The sequence below is a fragment of the Ranitomeya variabilis genome, chromosome 2 (assembly GCF_051348905.1).
Source record: "Ranitomeya variabilis isolate aRanVar5 chromosome 2, aRanVar5.hap1, whole genome shotgun sequence".
In the NCBI taxonomy this organism is placed as follows: domain Eukaryota; kingdom Metazoa; phylum Chordata; class Amphibia; order Anura; family Dendrobatidae; genus Ranitomeya; species Ranitomeya variabilis.
This window is the reverse complement of record NC_135233.1, coordinates 85,492,577-85,512,586: the sequence shown is the minus strand read 5'-3', so window position 1 is coordinate 85,512,586 and position 20,010 is coordinate 85,492,577. Positions and strand designations below refer to the sequence as shown.

Sequence of the window (20,010 nt, the reverse complement as noted above, 5' to 3'; positions counted from 1 at the left end):
TGGAAAGCAGTTTCCATATGGGAGAACCTATTTAATATTATTGCAGTAAAAATTGTTAGAATTATTGAATTACATTTATAAATACTTTTGCTAAAATGTTATATTAATTAAAATTATCATTTGATAACTATTATGATAAGCAGATTAATATTGTTGATTTATGAAGCTAACACCTTAAAGAGAATCTCACACTAAATTTTTGCTACCTCATATGACAGCAGCATAATTAGGAAAAGAGACCCTAATTCCAAGGATGTATCACTTAGTTTACATTGTACAATCGTTGTGATGCAATCAGAGCTTTTAGCTGTAGCAGGTAGCAGAGCTCAGAAAGCTAACCCTACCCACACCAGGATCTCTATGAACACTGTCTATTGACACTGAGCTGCTTATCAGAGGAGAAGGCGTGGTTGGACCTCTCTGCTCGAGGGAGCTTGTCAAAGCAGTGATAATCTCCTGGTGATAAAACATTCATTGTATGGAAACAACAGCACACAGCCTAATAAGTGACACATCTCTGAAATCTGTGTCTCAACCCCTATCTCATGCTGTCCTTAGATTACATAGCAATACTGACAGATTCTCTTTAAGAGTTTAAAGAAGTCTCAGTGAAAAAAATTTCCCTTAACCCCCTGATTATGTATGTGTCTTCCTTGGTTACCAGCACTGCTCCTGTCCTCTTCTGCATACAGGCTAACTGGCTCACACAGGGGTTTACATGTGGAGCAGATGTCTCTTTCTCACTGTAAGTCTATGGAGACTCTTTTTTTTTTCACATAGACTAACATTGGAAAAAAAGTATCGCCCCACACAGTGTGATCCAGTAAAGCTGGAGTGTGATCATGTGGGCCAGAAGAGGACCAGAGTAGCGCTTACATCTAGGAAATATGGTGATCAGTGAGTACTTTAATACACTTGCACTATATCATTTACATAATTAGGAGGGTTTAGAAAAAAAAATCATAGTGCGGTGTCATCTTTACGCTGTATGAATCAGGTGGTTGATGGCCCCCAGAGTTTGCAGTTGTTGTACTGTAGAGCTACGCCACCTAGAGAGCCACTGATTGGGGTAAAACTGCTGTTCCCTGCTCAGGTTTATTTATTTGCATTTATTCTACCCAACAAACTCAAGTCCATCCCATTACCTTTACTGCTGAGGGTGTATAAATCTAGCATTAAATTGCACACATAAGCCCTGATTGTATCTACAGCATTAATCGTGGGCAGCAGGTATTTTTCTTTGGGTAATTCTATTGCATGTTAGCCAAACTGTGTTGCATGAGAGGGTTACAAAGCAGCTCCTATGGGTTCTCGCAGGCAGGGGTGCACATACCATTGGTGCAATCACTTAGATGAATGGTTTGTGGACTAACCGAGGTCAGCATATCACTTTATCTAGGCGGCTTATGTAAGAGCATTTCAGTAGTCCAGGTGTTTATCAACATTGATAGGTATCTTGGTAGAATAAGATGCTTAATTATTGCATTGTTCCTCAGATGGTAGAGCGAGGTTTTGCTAATAGCAGTTCCCAAGAGTCAGTTCTCCATCATTAATTACATCCAACGTGGTCAATAGCACAAGCAAATATAGGAAACAAGGCAGAGGCAGAGAGATAAATCATGCTGCTGTTTTCCAAAGTGTTTTGCTTGTCCCGGGGCTGGATTCATAGCTACACTGCTCAGTGATGCTGTAGATTGGCCTCATGTTGCTGCATGTGTATATATGCTACATAGAGACATGAGAGCGGAAATTCCTCATGTATGTGTGACCTGTGTATGGAAGACATCATAACAGCTAATCTTCACCTGCTATGTCAGAGACAAATGACAAAAATAGAGCCTTCAGTTTTAGTTGACGTGGGGGACTTGCACCTGTGATCTTGTTCTATGTACAAGACGAAGCATGGCAGTGGCTGCCATTACAACCCATCGGTACCCTGTAATTGTGTTGTGGGAAGAATGTGGACCAGTTCACGTGTATACTGGTAACTAAAAAGAAAAAAAGGGATAAGAACACGCCGGCGCTCCCAGAGAGTGTAAGAAAGAAATATATAAGTAGGTGGAAAGCTGCTGGTGCCTAGACAGTCACTGTGCTAGATCTGTCATATAACAAAAGAAAAAATTATTGTGCAAATTAGGTCACCGCGCTAACAAAAATGAAAGAGGGTTCAAATGAGCAAATTAAAACAGCGTACTTAAGTAAGCCTTAGGATGCTAGTGTGCATACGAGTAGACGACCAGATAAATAAACCAATAACGCACTGGCTGATGCCCACCAGCAGTGGTGACGCCGGTGTTAAAGGGTATATAAATGGTAGATCTGGGCCAGAATGTTTTAACGTGATTAAGCAGCCGCTAGTGATTATAGGCTAATACCAAGATGTCACAATGCCAGATAATAGTTAAACATTACCTCACAGTAACCAATGATAACAGTCGTATGTCAAAATGCAACAACAAGTGAATGCCTGAATGGATATGACAATTGGAGAAAATATATATGAAGCAAACACTTACTGTTGCATAGCTGCAGTGTCGGTCCTATAACTGCTCCGGAGTGGTGATATGTCGGAGAGGAAGGGGCGACCTGCGGCCTGTTTGTCCAGAGCTTTGGGGGTCAGAACGGCGGTGTGGGGCGGCAGAGCTACGGGGAGCGTCCTCCCCTGCTAGTGCTCAGCCACCACGTGCACCTGGAGCACCGCTGAGCGGCAAGCCTCAGCCAAAAGCGCCGCTAGATGGAAGCGGTGTGTGAAGGGGGCGTGGTCTGGGTGACGTCACCTAGAGTGGAAAGCAAAGAGCAGGGGACGGGTGCCGAGCTGGACCAAATTGCCTACGCGTTTCAAAGGTCACCGGACCTTCTTCCTCAGGGCTAGAGGTCCCGGCAGTCTCCTGCTCTTTATATATAGCCTCTACCCACCGTCACTTAGGAGAAAAAAAAAATATATATATATATATAAGCCGCACTGAGCCCCTAAGCTGGAGGACTAGTTTCAGGCTGAATGTAGATAAATAAATGGGCAGTATATGAAATGTGGGCGATATTATATCCTACTGTATCCTACAAAGAAAGCGCATGCGAGGCACATAATTAAAAAACAATACTTTTATTAAATTAGATTAAATTGAATAAAAAATGGGGAATTTACATACAAATTTGATTAAAAAACAATAGAATTTAAAACCGAACCAAGTTAAAAATATGAGTATTAGCCAGCCCATACATATAATAGAAATTGGGTGACCAAATACACACAAGGTCCTACCAGGAGCGGAGAAGGAAAAGGGAATATAAAGAGAAAGGGAAAGGGGGGGGGAATACTGTTGGGGACCCCCGAAGCTCTTGACAAACAGGCCGCAGGTCGCCCCTTCCTCTCCGACATATCACCACTCCGGAGCAGTTATAGGACCAACATTGCAGCTATGCAACAGTAAGTGTTTGCTTCACATATATTTTCTCCAATAGTCATATCTAGTGTTGAGCATTCCGATACCGCAAGTATCGGGTATCGGCCGATACTTGCCGGTATCGGAATTCCGATACCGAGATCCGATACTTTTGTTGTATCGGGAATCGGTATCGGGATTAATATCAATGTGTAAAAGAAAGAATTAAAATAAAAAATAGGGATATACTCACCTCTCCGGCGGCCCCTGGACTTTACCGCCGTAACCGGGAGCCGTTGTACCTAAGAATGCGCGCTTGAAGGGCCTTAGATGAGGTCACTGCGCTCTGATTGGTCCGTAGCGGTCGCGTGACCGCTACGCGACCAATCACAAAGCAGTGACGTCAACTAAGGTCTTTCAAGCGCTTGAAATACCTTAGAAGACGTCACTGCTTTGTGATTGGTCGCGTAGCGGTCAGTCACGCGTCCGCTACGCGACCAATCAGAAGCTGCGGACGTCTTCTAAGGTATTTCAAGCGCTTGAAAGACCTTAGGTGACGTCACTGCTTTGTGATTGCTCGCGTAGCGGTCACGCGACCGCTACGGACCAATCAGAGCGCAGTGACCTCATCTAAGGCCCTTCAAGCGCGCATTCTTAGGTACAACGGCTCCCGGTTACGGCGGTAAAGTCCAGGGGCCGCCGGAGAGGTGAGTATATCCCTATTTTTTATTTTAATTCTTTCTTTTACACATTGATATGGATCCCAGGGCCTGAAGGAGAGTTTCCTCTCCTTCAGACCCTGGGAACCATACAGGATACCGTCCGATACTTGGTGTCCCATTGACTTGTATTGGTATCGGGTATCGGTATCGGATTAGATCCGATACTTTGCCGGTATCGGCCGATACTTTCCGATACCGATAGTTTCAAGTATCGGACGGTATCGCTCAACACTAGTCATATCCATTCAGGCATTCACTTGTTGCATTTTGACATATGACTGTTATCATTGGTTACTGTGAGGTAATGTTTAACTATTATCTGGCATTGTGACTGTTAGGGCTAGCGGAACGCACCTAATAAATATATGGATTTTATTAAGATAGATGCGTTCGCAGCCCAGGGTCCACCGTGCAGGAGAACCTGCTGCTAGCAAATAGCGGAACTAAATGGCGGTGTTAGCTAACTCTGTTACATCACAGAGCAGCCGTGAACCCAAAGCACTGTGCTCTGTTAGACTCCACAGAGGCACAGGCTAACTGTCTAAACAAGAACAGTCAGTGGTCATGCATGCACACGAAACTCCTCGCCGGAGGTGCCAGCATTCTAGGGGCTTATTTCAGCCAGGTCCCTGAACACTCAAGCATACAAACTCCTCGCCGGAGGTGCCAGCATTCTAGGGGCTTATTTCAGCCAGGTCCCTGAACACTCAAGCATACAAACTCCTCGCCGGAGGTGCCAGCATTCTAGGGGCTTATTTCAGCCGGGTCCCTGAACACACACATACAAGGCCACACTGGCGCAAAGTACATGAATAAAGAGCAATAGTAGCGCATGGCCGTGCGGCCATGCGAGCCTTAAATAGCTGCAGCACGTACAGGACCTTCCAAGAAGGACCAATGAGAGGCTGCCACAGAGCGTGAGCACCTACAGGACCTTAGCTGCAGTCTGATCATGTGACCCTCGATCTCCACTGAGAGATCTTACACTGGGCATGCTCAGAACGAGAAAAGCAGGACTTAGTCCCAGAAGCGTCTGCTCGACACTGCCCAGCACTGACTTCCATGGCAGAAGCAGGAAAAGCAGCAGTAACTCTTAGCACAGACTGAGCGAGACGCTGGGACCGACGTCTCCGCTGAGCAGGCTCCACTGCGGCAGGAGAAGAATGGGAGACCGCAGCGGAGATGGCCCTAGATTCCCTCTGTGCAGAGACGGGAACTCGACCCCTAACAGTGACATCTTGGTATTAGCCTATTATCACTAGCGGCTGCTTAATCACGTTAAAACATTCTGGCCCAGATCTACCATTTATATACCCTTTAATACCGGCCGTCACCACTGCTAGTGGGCATCAGCCAGTGCGTTATTGGTTTATTTATCTGGTCGTCTACTCATATGCACACTAGCATCCTAAGGCTTACTTAAGTACGCTGTTTTAATTTGCTCATTTGAACCCTCTTTCATTTTTGTTAGCGCGGTGACCTAATTTGCATAATAATTTAGACTGGTAACTAGTCTGTTTAAATACCACTGTTGAAAATTCACAGCAGCATTTAATTGGTTAAACTGCAGCAATCAGAGCAGACATCACCCGGATATAGTGCGGGCTCTGTTGCTGAGCCTGCTCCGTACACCTGCACTACATGTAGGATTATCTACTAACGTCCTACATCTGAAAAAGGTTAAAAGCAGTTACTGCTCCTCAGAAAACCCCTTAAAAGCATTAATATCACTGTTATTGGGGCCAACCAAGTCATTCATTGTTATTTCTTGGATGCTAGGCCAGTATCTTTGTCAGATGCAGAAGCTTTGTCCATGAATTAGTGGGGAAAGGGTGCAATTTTCAGAGTATATGTAAGTGTTTTAGTCTTTCACAGTAATGCAAAATAAAAATTGTAAATTATCGCACTAGAAAAACAACAGTGACGGTAAATATGCAGCTTCCTCCATTATTCGTGATGGATTACAGATGACTCCAAACATTAGTAGATCATCTCGTGGTCTAATTAACATTCCATTATCTGTAATCCGGTGCCTTATCACCACCAAACCTGTGTGTTGTCTGCCTTGCATTTATACTACTGGCAGTGCAATGGGGGATATGAGCTCTGGATCCAGAAAGGATATGGTGAGCCCTCCCATCAGACCAGAGCATTTTGGCTTTGAGAACCCAAAGAATGGTTTTGAATTTGCCTTCTTGAGTTTGTGACATACATTTTTATGTTTAGGTCAATGTAGCTGTAGGAGATTTTGCTTTCTGTAGAATTACTTTTATTTTGCTTACGAATCAGCTAATAGGACATTATAACTTTAGAATATATATTTTATATATTTTTTATGTTAAATGAAATGGTGAACAAACTCAGTCATAAAAAATAGTTAAAAAAGAAGTTTGATATATTAATTTATCATTCTTCATTATTTATTGCAATTTTATTGCACTTTTATGTGACTTAAATTCATGAATGATTCAGTATGGTATCATCTCAATCTGCTTTTGTTTGCATGTTGAGGAGTCGGGAAGTATTTTTCTATTTTATGATTTTAGCCAGGAAAAAAATATTTTCCCTGTTTTTTTTTGTTTGTTGCTTTTAGCTGTTTGATCCCAATATAAAAACTAACCGATTTAATATTTTCCTGTTGGGTTAAGTTCCCACATTGAGTATTTGCTGTATTTTTGGTGTAGTGACTAGATGGCTCATGCGTAGTTGTCCAGTTGTCCGACTCCGCCCCCTCCTGTGATAAGCAGCTCACTGTCAATAAAAAAATGTACGTACAGAGCCCGTTGTGGGCGGGGGCAGCTTTCTCTGCCCTGCTGCTTTCTACATCTAAAAACCCTTGTTGCATTACAGCAGAGTCACCCAGTAATGTAAGTGATACATCGTTGGATTTAGGGTGTCTTTTCCTATATTATCCTGCTCTCAAATGAGGTAGCAAAAACCTGCTGACAGATTTCTTTTAACAAACTGCTATACTCATGTGCAAAAATTTTTTGTAACCAGAGGAGCTAGTTTAAGTACAGTCTTTGGGCAGAGCAAAATCAAAATGTGACGTTGTTTTTAGTGACCTTATTACATAGTTTAGAGGTTATTATTCATCTTTTAAGCGGTTTTCCCACAAAAATACATGTATCACCTATTAAAAGATATTATGAGAGTAATTTGACTACTGTGAATGGGCACAAAGGAAAGATCAGGAAGAATAGCCGTCAGTTTTAGTCTGGCCTGTTGTCTGAGCATGAAATCATTATTGCTTACATCCATCTTTCCTATACCCTCTATTAAAATGCCACACGCCTTATGTCGTGTGTGTCTGTATATACTGTATGGTGAAATATATGTTGAAGACTGTGGAAAAAACACTATTGTCATTTGTAATAGATGAGACCAGAATAGCACAATTCTCTTTTATTTATATAATTCTCTAAAACTTGTATAATTTTCTAATGTTTGTACAATTCTATAATACTTGTGTTTTTCTTTTTCATACGGGGCAAGAAAATCGTGTTGATTGGGAGAAGTTTGTAATCCGCAGCCATCATGTGGTAAGTTGCACATTATCTGCCGTTCAATGTATGAAGAGTAGAGATGAGCGGATCAGGCAAAATTCTAATTTGCGTGTTCATGGGGATTTTAACAGGAAATTTGATTAGCTGAGAAGTTATTCTCTGCAAATTGCATGTCCCTTGTTACACATAACAACTGTAAAATCTATAAAATAAACAAAATCCTTATACTCACCTTACCGCTCACCTCACCGACCTCTCTGCTCTTCACCATCACCCATCTGTCCTCCTTGCATCTTCTTATCGTCGTCAGCTCTGAATCCTTGGGCCTCTTCATGCTACAAATTACAAAAAATCCACATTTTGGCGAATACAGATTTTTTTTAATATTAGAATTCAATTTCACTATATATATATTCATCTATAATAAAAAAAAAAGTTATTGTGTATTACTGAATAAAAGATTGTTGTCAAAACATTTGATTTATGTATCTGTCTATTGTAAGTCTTCTGTTTGTTCTTTGTTATGCTTTCATGAGGACAAAACTGCCATGAACTAAAAACACCTTCATATACACGAAAAAATATAAATAAATTAAATCTTAAAGAAGCACTCCAATTTTTTTTTTATTATATGTTTGTATATGTTTGTATAGCTTTACATGAACACCCGAGCCTTACACTATGGGTGGTCCAAATAACTAAAGCAATTGTTACCATCCACCTCTCGCGTCTCCCCTTTTCCTCATAGTTTGTAAGCTTGCGAGCAGGGCCCTCATTCCTCCTGGTATCTGTTTTGAACTGTGATTTCTGTTATGCTGTAATGTCTATTGTCTGTACAAGTCCCCTCTATAAGTTGTAAAGCGCTGCGGAATATGTTGGCGCTATATAAATAAAAATTATTATTATTATTATTATATGTGTATGTAGCATATTGTCAGTGTATTAATATCCTCAACTACAGGGTGGGCCATTTATATGGATACATCCAAAATGGCCAACTTCAAAATGGCTGCCATGGTCACCACCCATCTTGAAAAGTTTTCCCCCTCCCATATACTATTGTGCCACAAAGAGGAAGTTGATATCACCAACCACTCCCATTTTATTTAGGTGTATCCATATACATGGCCTACCCAGGTGTATCCATATAAATGGCCCACCCTGTACTAGTGCTCTCTCCATGATCCAGCGCCATTCTGCTCCCCTTCTCAGTGATGTCACCACTTCGCAGACACTCTGGGTCACACTTTGCTCTGTGTGACTTGGAGCTGACTTTTAGGTCGAGGTCACACAAGCATTGCTTCTCTCCTGCTATAGATTCGGGGCGATTATGCCAAGACCCTTGGCTTCACTTCTGTCAGAGTTTTAGCTGAGTGTCCTGCGGCTTGCCGGAGTAAGTGACAGAGCACGTAGCGGCGGCTTTGTTCTCCGCCACAGCTGTTAACAATACCACGCCAATACCATTAACAGAGTCGCAGTCCGGCCCTGGTCAGTGATGTATTTCACAGATATGTTGTTGTTCATTCTTAACCATGAGAAATAAAATTCATGATTGTATTTAATAAAAGTTGTATAACCTCATATCGTATCATGTAGTCTATTATATATAGTCATGGGAAAGGCTAATTGTGGATTTGGAAATCTTTCTTTTTTGGGAAAATAATTCGGCTTTTGACTTCTGAGAATTTGCTTTGCGTACTGTGTAAACTATGTATGTTCCCTTGTAGAACTTCATGGGAAATAAGCCCATTGGTTATGGCAATTGTATTAGGAATTTTCAGTTGATTTCATGGGATGGAGAGCCAAGTCTTAGTTTTATTTTATTCCATATGATACTGATTCAGTTATGCTATTACATTTCTTTTTGTGATTTGGAAGTCTTGAATTTGAAATTAAGGAACTGACTGATGTTCATATGTATAAGGATTACAAGAATAATTAGATGGCATGGTAGAATCATCACATTTTTCTTTAGTGAGATATCGGGCTTTGTGAAGGCATACTTGCTCATCACTTCCCAATAACTCAATAGAGGTGAATAATGGAGTCATTGATATGAACGGCCAACTTCTGCACCTGGATTCAGCAATCAGTGTCTGCCTGGCCAGGTGCTGATAACATCTGAGAGCATACGCACCCTATGAAAGAGATATTGAACTGGTGTACTTCAAAGGTGGGGTGTTCCCATTTGGCTATGTTCACCGAGTCTCCTCTTTTTCGAGTTATGCTGCATTTAAAAGACTTGCCCACTACTTGGACATCACCTTCTTAATCCCTATGTTTCCCCCTTGTAAAATAATAACGCCTACACTCACCATTGATATGTCACGCAATTCCTGCAGCCAATCAATGCTGGCTTTATTCTCGACGCCTTCAGACGTATCACGTACATCTGGAAGACGTGAGAGAGCAACAGATGTGATGTGATTTGTACGAAGGTGGGGAGAGTGAAGGCAGCACTTATTGGCCACAAAGATTCCTAGGAGAGCCAGTGGAGATACTGCTGGAACAGCACCGATTCCGGAGAACGAGTAATCGACAACCCATTTAATATTAGTAATGGTTGAAATGTTGCATGTGTGTAATTGAATTAACAACTTCTATTTGGAACATGATCAGCGCTCTGTGGTCACTATCTACTTACATGGTTCACAGGTTGTCCATAGACTGGAACACTTCTAAACTAATTTGCTAATGTGGTACTGCTGACTTCTGAAATAGTAATCTAACATAGCAGCACAAGTGGCAGCTACTGGCTAAGCATGAGTAAGGAAACAACACAGAACCTGTATTGGATGGTTTGGATCCGACACATGTGCAGTAGATACACTATGAAGCCACTTGTACATCAGAAGACAGTTAGAAGGCTCATTAGATACAAGAAACTAAGCGTGCGAGGCCAAGGCAAGTTGTTCTGTATCATCAGGAATAGTGTACTGTCCTGTTGGACACTTGTGGGAGGCAGAACAAGAAATTGGGAGATTTTTAAATGTGCTAATATTTGACCCACTTGCTTAATTTTACCAGTTTGGTTTACAGATGGTGATTTTATGGTCTCGGAACACTCCTTTAAATTTGTAAAAACACCAGAGGCAGAGAGTTAACTTTCACATGCCCTTAAATAAAGGCTATAAAGGCCTGCTGATACTGCATGTACATTGTGGTTGTTTACTGAGAGGGAGTGCAGGCTCGTAGCTTTTCTATATTTTCTCTACCCATAAAACTGGATTTGCAGGTTTACGCACAACTTACTGTATCATTTCAACAACAGTCTCTCACATGTGTTCAATTGGTGTGTCGGCTTCTGTGTATTATCCCTAAGCATATTGTGTGTACAGTACAGACTGGCATATCCTCATCAACAGGCCTGTACTTTTATACTGTATACTCATTTATAAGAAACAATAGAAATTCCACCTACCACAACCTTTCCTAAAGTAGTGGAAAATACTGTTAAATTCCAAAAAAATCTCACTATCGTGTAACAAAATGTTACTTGCTAATATTGGGCCTATAAACGCTGTTTGTTTTGGACAATTTATTTATTAGAAGGGTCTACTATAATTTGTAAGGGAACTGAACTAGAAATACTGGGCCCCCCATAAGAAGAGAGACACGAGGCAGATTTAGTAATATTGGCTTACATTGAATTAGACTAAATCTAGAAGTCTTACAGTGAATATGCAGCCAAGTTTGGTGCTCAGATTTGCCACATTTCTTTCTATGTTACACACTTTGTTTCTTCAAGACACTGATTGAGTGGTTTACGCTATTTTTTGCTTGCCGACATTATTAATAAAACTAATGTATTTTACACTTTTTCCTAACCACTCCCATGTTCACAGTATACAATTCTGTATAGTATCAAGTAGAATTACTAAAGTAAAGTGTTGGGTTTTTTTGTATTTAAATTTACTATAATATGTGACAAAGTGTTGTTACAGAGTAGGTGATCCATGTTTTTTTCCTTTGTTTGGATAATCAACCATCTATAAATTGCATATAAATTTACACCAATAGCAACTGTAGTAAGTAAAAGCACAAAAAGAAGCAGAAAATTCTGGCTGTTGTTACGAGCGCGGATGGGAGAATTTTAGCCCATATTGCTGATTTCTGAAGAGGAGACACTCTTTCCAAATTGTAGTGCTTGGCAGGTTACAATAACTGAAGTAGGAGTGATTCATATAGCTATTCGATATTAATACTGCTTAAATCTAGATGTGGGGAACAGAGCACACAGTAGGGTGACACCCTATGGAGAGAGAGTTGGTAAGCACTAGTTTAACTCTCACTTCTTGGAGTTGTAACAGGTATAACTCCAATGTAGGCATGAAGGAAAACAGCTGCTGCTGCCCCGTGGCTGGTGGATAAATCCTCCAGTAAATATTGGATTCAGTTGGATGAAACACGTAAGATGGGCTGTGCTGATGTAGTAAATTGATTCTTCAGCAACGATGATAGTAAGGTTTTTTATTCATGACGCATTTCAATGCCTTACCAGCATCTTTATCAAGTGAAAAAGCCCATCTTACGTGTATTAGGTGTTGAGTTCCCGCCGCTGCACAGAATCTCGAACCATGTCCACTGCGGTCTCCCATTCTTCTCGAGCCGCAGTGGAGCCTGCTCAGCAAAGACGTCGGTCCCAGCGTCTGGCTCAGGCACATACTGTACGCTTGGTTACTGCTGCCTTTCCAGGTCCAGCCATTGTAACCAGCACTGATCGGCGACAAGCAGATGCTCCTGGGACTAAGTCCTGCTTTTTCTCTACTGAGCATGCCCAAGGGACGACCTCTCATTGGAGGTCAGGGGTCACATGCTCAGGTCCTGTGGCAGCTCCTATTGGATCACTAGGAAGGTCCCGGAGAGCTTCCGCTATAAAAGGTTTGCATGGCCGCACGGCCATGCGCTAGTATAAACTTGACAACGTGTGTGTAGATGAATAACTGTCGATGGATGAAAACTCCTTAATCATTCCCATTCCTTGTGTTGTTGACTGCTCGCGAATGGTGGAAGCTATCTAGCGCCCGACAGTGCTACCTGCACACGTAGCACACGTTACAGAGCTTTTTTGCAGTGCCCGTCTACGGCACCATGCGCAAACAGTGCTCTTTCCTGACAGCCTGTCAGTGTAGGGTGTGAATTCCCGCTTGGACTCTGCATCTGACTCGGGGCATCCTCAGGCGCGGGCTCAAAAGCCACTGAGGGTCAGAGCGAGTCCAATCACCAGTTTAGTGGGGGTGATTCTAAGGATCCCACTAGTGTCTTGCCACTGCACCCTGTGACTGCTAACAGGGCGCAGCGTATTTTGGTGACTCTTTGAAGCAACAGAGTTCGCTTCCGTACACACTGGGTAAAGTCTAACCCACGTGAGAGCAAGTGTCCATCCGCCATTACTCAGCAGCAGGTGCCATCTCTGCACGGTGGACCCCGGGCTGCGAACACACCTCATATCTACCTCTTTACCTCTTTATTATTTGGTGCGTTCCTCTAGCCCTAACAACGTGTATCATCTAACTGGAGCCAATATTAATATTGCGATATCTATGGATGAGACGTACACAAAAACAATATTGCTATTCTCAAGTGGTCACATAGAGTAGGCAAAACTCATTCACTTCAAGGAGAGAAAGGAAAAAGAGTCAGCTCACCGACAGTAGAAGATAGGTGCGTGGAACTCCACTCTGATGAGATGTAATCATCAATAGAAAATTTTTGATGCTCCAGCTCCTTGAGATAAAATCCCAAATTTATTGAATCCTTGTTGAAACAATACATTCTGCAGGACCGTACTCAAATGAACAAAAGGCAATGCTTTGACAAAGATCACTGATACGATCAAAACTCGTTGCTTTTCCCCTTGTTCAATCGAGTGTGGTCCTGGAGCACGAATTGTTTTAACAAGGATTCAATAAATTTGGCATTTTATCTCAAGGAGCTGGAGCATAAAAACTCTTCTAAAACTCATTCACTACATGCTGCATTGGGGACTGTGTTCTTTATTTAGAAAGTGTTGTGGGCATGCAGTGCTCCATAAGGTGAGCTAGCTTTGTCCTCCATATGACTCACAGCAGTGAAGTCGGCAGTTTTCTTGGCCTCTTGTGAACATCTTTGGAGACAAGGATCACTTCTGAGTCCTAGTGTGGAGGATCAATTACTTTGTAATGCAATTACTTAGTTAACCCCTTCACTCCAAAGTCTGTTTTCACCTTCCTGACCAAGCCAAATTTTTTCTATTTCTCACCAGTGTCAATTTATGAGTTAATAACTCTGGAACGCTTCAACGTATCCCAATGATTCTGAGAATGTTTTCCCATGACATATTGTAATTAATGATATTGGTAAATTTAGGTAGATATTCTTTGCATTTATTTGTGTAAAAATTGGAAATTTATTAAAAATTTTGCAATTTTTGCAATTTTCCAACTCTTAGTTTTTATACCCTTAAGGTAGAGAGTTATATCACACAAAATAGTTAATAAATAATATTTGAAAAATGTTCTCTTTATATTACCATCATTTTTTAAATATAATTTTTTTTGCTAGGATGTTAGAAAGTTAAACATTTATCAGCAATTTCTCTGTTTTCCAACAAAATGTACATAATTATTTTTCAGAACCACATCACGTTTGAAGTGATTTTGAGAAGCGTATGGGACTGAAAATGCCCCAAAGTGACACCATTTTAAAAACTGTGTCCCACAAAGTGCACAAAACCACATTCAAAAAGTGTATTAACCCTTTTGGGGCTTCACAGGAATTTAAGCAATGTGGAAGATAATACATCAAAATATTTCCCACAAAAATGTTGCTTTTGCCCACCCAAAATTTTTCATGTTCACACGGGTAGCAGGAGAAAATGGACACTATAATTGTGAGATTTTTTCTGAGCACGCTGATACCCCATATGTGGTGGAAAACTACTGTTTGGGTACATGGCAGGGCTCGGAATTGAAGGAGCGCCATTTTGAGCGCAACTTGGCTGAAACAGTGAAAATATAACAATAACATTTTACCACAAAAATGTTGCTTTATCCCCAAATTTTTCATTTTCACAAGGGTAAACAGGAAAAATGAAATGGTCAATTTGTTGGGCAATTTCTCCTGTGTATGGTACTACCCCATATGTAGTCAAAAACGACTTTGGAGATACAGTACAAAGCTAAGAATGGAAGGACCGCCATATTATAGTGCCGATTTTGCTGTTATGGTTTGGAACCATGTCACATTGGTAAAGTCCCTCTGGTGTCAACAGCAGAACCTTCCCAAAAGTGACCCCATTTTGCAAACTACTGTACATCTATTAATGAATTACCGTAGTCTAATTGTACAGTGATCATATTGACAACACATTAGGCAGTGAAGAAAAAAATATTACATTATTACCACAACAATTTTGTTTTAGCCCCAGATTTTACATTTTCATACTGGGAGATCAGTAATAATGGCATAATGATTTGTCACACAATTTGTACTGAACGTGGAAATACCCCATATGTGGCTTTACAGTGCTGCTTAGCCAAACGGCGAGATTTGTGACGGATGAAGTGCTATTTGACTAGCAGAATTTCCTAGAATAGTTTGCAGACTCCATATACAGAGACCCTAAGTGCCAGAACAGCAGAATACCCCCTCAAGTGAACTCATTTTGTAAATTACACCCTCTGGGAATTTATCTACAGGTGTAGTGATGATTTTGACTTCATGGGTGTTTTCTAGAAACAAACAGCAATAAATGTTGCTGACTGAAAACTGCAAATCTTCATTTTTCCAGAGCCTTTGTGTTACCGGTAATGTGGGATAATGAGGGAGCCCCCTATATTTCCATTGACAGATGACGGACCTGAGTGGGGACATGCTTTTTTTTGTGAATTGAGTTGAAGCTTTTACTGGGATCATTTAGCATAACATATTGGATCATATTTATCCTGTGCTCTACACTGAGCACTTACACTGGAGTTTCCATGAAAATCTCTAAATAACGTGATTCAGATGACACCCCTGATGGATCCAATTACTATAATGAGGCAACAGAGTTACTCTGGACTCCATCTGGCCTGTGTTCAGTGGTCTTTTGAAAATATGTCTATAAGAGAGGGGAATGAATTAAAGCACAATATCATCATCCAGCCTACTGCGCATGTGGCCCGAAGATCCATTGGTAGTACCGGAATTTATCAAGCGGTGCCCTTCCAATGCGTTCCATCCTGTAGTGCACTCCACCTTATTTTCATTCATTGCCCATGCACCGAGGGTTTATGGGGCAAATGCCTCTACTGTTCTTTCTGATGCCTGCTCATTGTTGAGCATTACATTATGGGCATATTGTTTTACTCTGGACACTGGAGGACATTTATAGCCCACAGACCTGACTAATAGGTATGCTAACGACATTATCTGCTTCCTGCATCATTTTTTACATCATCCATCTAACAGGCCTCCTGATGAACTGAATGGATAGGGAAATGTGTTGAGGTGCTGCTCACCTCCATATTAAGTTCCTTTTATTTGCTATGACTCTCTAAGAATAATTATATATTTTCTGAGCCTATTATGTTTTTATGTACATTTGGGGTCTTTCAGTATAGACTAATGAGCTTAGTTTTTGTCTCACCTGTCCTATTTATTAGTGCCTATAACAGGTCTAGCAGGGAAAGACAGGGAGAGCATTCGATGAGTGGGGGCACCACATTTCATCATCTAGTAGGGTGCCGACCTCCACTGCAAGGCAGAATCAGCCCTTTACTTAATTATAGGGATGTCTAGTTATCTGGAAGTTCAGCTTTCACCTATCTATCAGGTCTTAATAAATACGGTATCTACAAAGGAGATGACTATGTTCAGTGATGTCCTTCTCATAAGTGCACAAAACTGTTGTCGACCGCACTTTTATGCACTCTTTAAAAGACGAACATCACCGGATTATAGGCCAGACAATGTCCACAGTGCCTCCGTCTGCCTCATTATAGGGAATCATCTGCCGGGGGTTCCGTCTGAATCATGTATTTCAGAGATTTACACGGAAACCCCAGTGTAAGCGCTCAGAATATAATCTGATTTTTAATGAACACAGATATAATCCAAATGATATTTGGTAATATATATATATTATGTCTAGTATATGCACATGTCTTATGTGGAGCTTCAGCCAGGAAAATAGAATGCAATATGACATCGTAATAGAACAGTTGAAACATTTGGAAATTTACATTTTCTTTTTTTTTTTTTATTAGTTTCAGGTCGAGCTTGATCAGGAATATCAGGATAAATTCAAACGACTTCCAATGGAAATTCAGGAGTTTGTCCAGGAGGCCATGAAGGGAAAATTCAGTGAAGACGGAGAACATAGCTCTTCTCTCTTAACACCCGACAGTGGAAAGTCTCCAGTGGGGAACTCGGGAAATCACAAAAGTCCAGATCATGAAGAAGGTGAAGACGAGCCTCCCGTAAAAGCATTTGATACATCACTTTAACCGGGACTTATAGCTTGCAACATGTCTTTGTGCTGTCGGAGGAGTGCTTACACATTGCCTGTTATTTCTCTTTGGCAATCTGATACTGCCTCTGTACAGTGTTACATGATGGAAGCTTACAGTGCTTTTTTGAATGCACACTTCCAAGTGAAGCAGTTTTCTATTGCACTCTGCTGTCCATTTTTTAGGTATTTATTAATATTTGGAGTCTTGGTGCATTTATTGTGAAGAAGTAACACGCATAACCCTGTAATGCTTCTTTGTTGGTGTATCTGAATAGACAAAAAAGTAACAAAAAGGTAACTTCCAGACTATACATACTGTAAAGAATGGAGGTGGAGTGTCTTCATACTGTGTAGACTCCTAGCATAGAGGGATAAGGCCAAATCAGGCCAAAGCATAAGGAAGTAATGGTGACTATTCTACCTGGTCTTCGAGAGTTACCCATATCAAGTAATCCACTGGCATCATTTATTTACCAGTTTGGACGATGCTACCATTGGCCACAGTAACCACTGGAGGAGTATTCGGTGATATCTCTGGTTGTTTAGTTCTTCATGTACCTAAACTGCTCAATATTTGCTTTATGTTGCACTGAGAGATTGAACGTTTTGCTTTGCAAGCACTGGTTGCTTGCTTTTTTGATATTTTATGTATCTGTAATATAAGTGAATACTATTTTTGGGGGCAATATGGTCCCTAATCAGAGGGAACCATTGGAGCAAATATTTATTGACGTACAGTACACTATACCCACAGCATATCACATCAACACAGAGGTGTCAAACTTGTGGGGTTTTTACGGGACGCAGATTCCCACAGGAAGGAAGAAGTCGAATGTGCATGTCAGAACAAAGAATACTAACTTCGTGGTTAGATTCTGCAAATTAGTAACAAAACAGGTGTAAGAAGCGTCGTTTTCTGTGGTATTCATTAGTGTTGTAATGTATGTTGAATCAGTCTTTGGATATAAATTTTAAAAAATATAGATATATATAAAATATATATTTTGCAGGATCAAAAATACTGATTTTAAACTATTATAGTTTATGTAAACTTTTCTGAAAACTGTACACAATGCAAATAGGAAACCCTGGAGAAATGTATGTTCAAAATATTGTGCTGTATTCGGAAATAAAGTTACTAGTCGTTGTGACTACATTGTGCGTTCTTGGTAAAATTGTGAAATAAATATTACTAGTAAAGGTGGCCTGTCACCGCTCCCGGCATGCCTGTTTTAGTACATACTTGCATAACATAAAATAACAATTCTGGAGAACTGTTTATTCCAACTCCAAGGCCTCCGACTCATCATTGTCTTTGCATCTTTTTTTCTGGAGTAAAAAAATGGTTTAATAATGATTTTTATGTTTTTGCCTGATCTTTTATTTAATGTGTGCCTTTTTTAAAAAAGTTTTCTTACTTGGTCTCATCTGTTAGTTTTTTTCATTTAGGGCATAGCTTCACTTATCCATTTTCGAAATGTCAGAAACTTTTTACACAATTGCACTCCAGTACCCTAGTGAAGTACAAAGACTACTTTATTTTTCAGCAGATGAAGACTAACATGCAGCATTTTAAAGAAAAGTTTGATTTTTTTGCTATAAAATAGCATAAAAAAGTAAACAAAAAAAAGAGCATATTTAATTTTGTGCAAAATTCTTTACAACAATATGCCTTTTTAAAGACTTTGCAACAAAAATGGCAACGAAGACCACGGGATAACAAGGAAAAGTCTCTTAAAAAAAATGCAAATGATGAATCAATCCCAAATTGTTATGCCTACTAGAAATATATGAATGAATGGACAACGTGATGTTTAGAAAAGCTGTCAAGCAGCAATCTCTTCCTACTCCTGAGCATTAGGCTATGTTTACATGTTCAGTAATCATCAATTAGAAAGGATCCAGCAGCAATCACCAGTTAGAAAGGATCCAGCAGCAATCATTAGTTAGAAAGGATCTAGCAGCAATCATCAGTTGGAAATGATCCAGCAGCAATCATTAGAAAGCATTCAGCAGCAATCATCAGTTAGAAAGGATCTAGCAGCAATCATCAGTTAGAAAGGATCCAGCAGCAATCATTAGAAAGCATCCAGCAGTAATCATCAGTTAGAAAGGATTCAGCAGCAATCATCAGTTAGAAAGGATCTAGCAGCAATCATCAGTTAGAAAGGATCCAGCAGCAATCATTAGTTAGAAAGGATCCAGCAGCAATCATTAGTTAGAAAGCATCCAGCAGCAATCATCAGTTAGAAATTATCCTGCAGCAATCATCAGTTAGAAAGCATCCAGCAGCAATCATCAGTTAGAAAGGATCCAGCAGCAATCATCAGTTAGAAAGGATCCAGCAGTAATCATCAGTTAGAAAGGATCCAGCAGCAATCATCAGTTAGAAAGGATCCAGCAGCAATCATTAGAAAGCATCCAGTAGCAATCATCAGTTAGAAAGGATCCAGCAGCAATCATCAGTTAGAAAGGATCCAGCAGTAATCATCAGGTAGAAAGGATCCAGCAGCAATCATCAGTTAGAAAGGATTCAGCAGCAATCATCAGTTAGAAAGGAATCAGCAGCAATCATCAGTTAGAAAGGATCCAGCAGCACTCATCAGTTAGAAAGGATCTAGCAGCAATCATCAGTTAGAAAGGATCCAGCAGCAATCATCAGTTAGAAATTATCCTGCAGCAATCATCAGTTAGAAAGCATCCAGCAGCAATCATCAGTTAGAAAGGATCCAGCAGCAATCATCAGTTAGAAAGGATCCAGCAGCAATCATCAGTTAGAAAGGATCCAGCAGCAATCATTAGAAAGCATCCAGTAGCAATCATCAGTTAGAAAGGATCCAGCAGCAATCATCAGTTAGAAAGGATCCAGCAGTAATCATCAGTTAGAAAGGATCCAGCAGTAATCATCAGGTAGAAAGGATCCA

At 40.6% G+C, this 20,010-nt stretch overlaps 1 protein-coding gene across 1 annotated transcript in view; it reads left to right on the top strand.

Annotated features, from left to right (window-relative positions):
• PLCB1 (phospholipase C beta 1) overlaps positions 1 to 18,237 on the top strand; it is a 1,010,585-nt gene extending 992,348 nt beyond the window's left edge. The window contains exon 32 of the mRNA XM_077282634.1: positions 16,848 to 18,237. Within this exon, the coding sequence (XP_077138749.1) occupies positions 16,848 to 17,081 (234 nt within the window). The 3' untranslated portion in view covers positions 17,082 to 18,237. The remainder of the gene's footprint in view (positions 1 to 16,847) is intronic.
• The last annotated feature ends 1,773 nt before the right edge of the window (positions 18,238 to 20,010 follow it).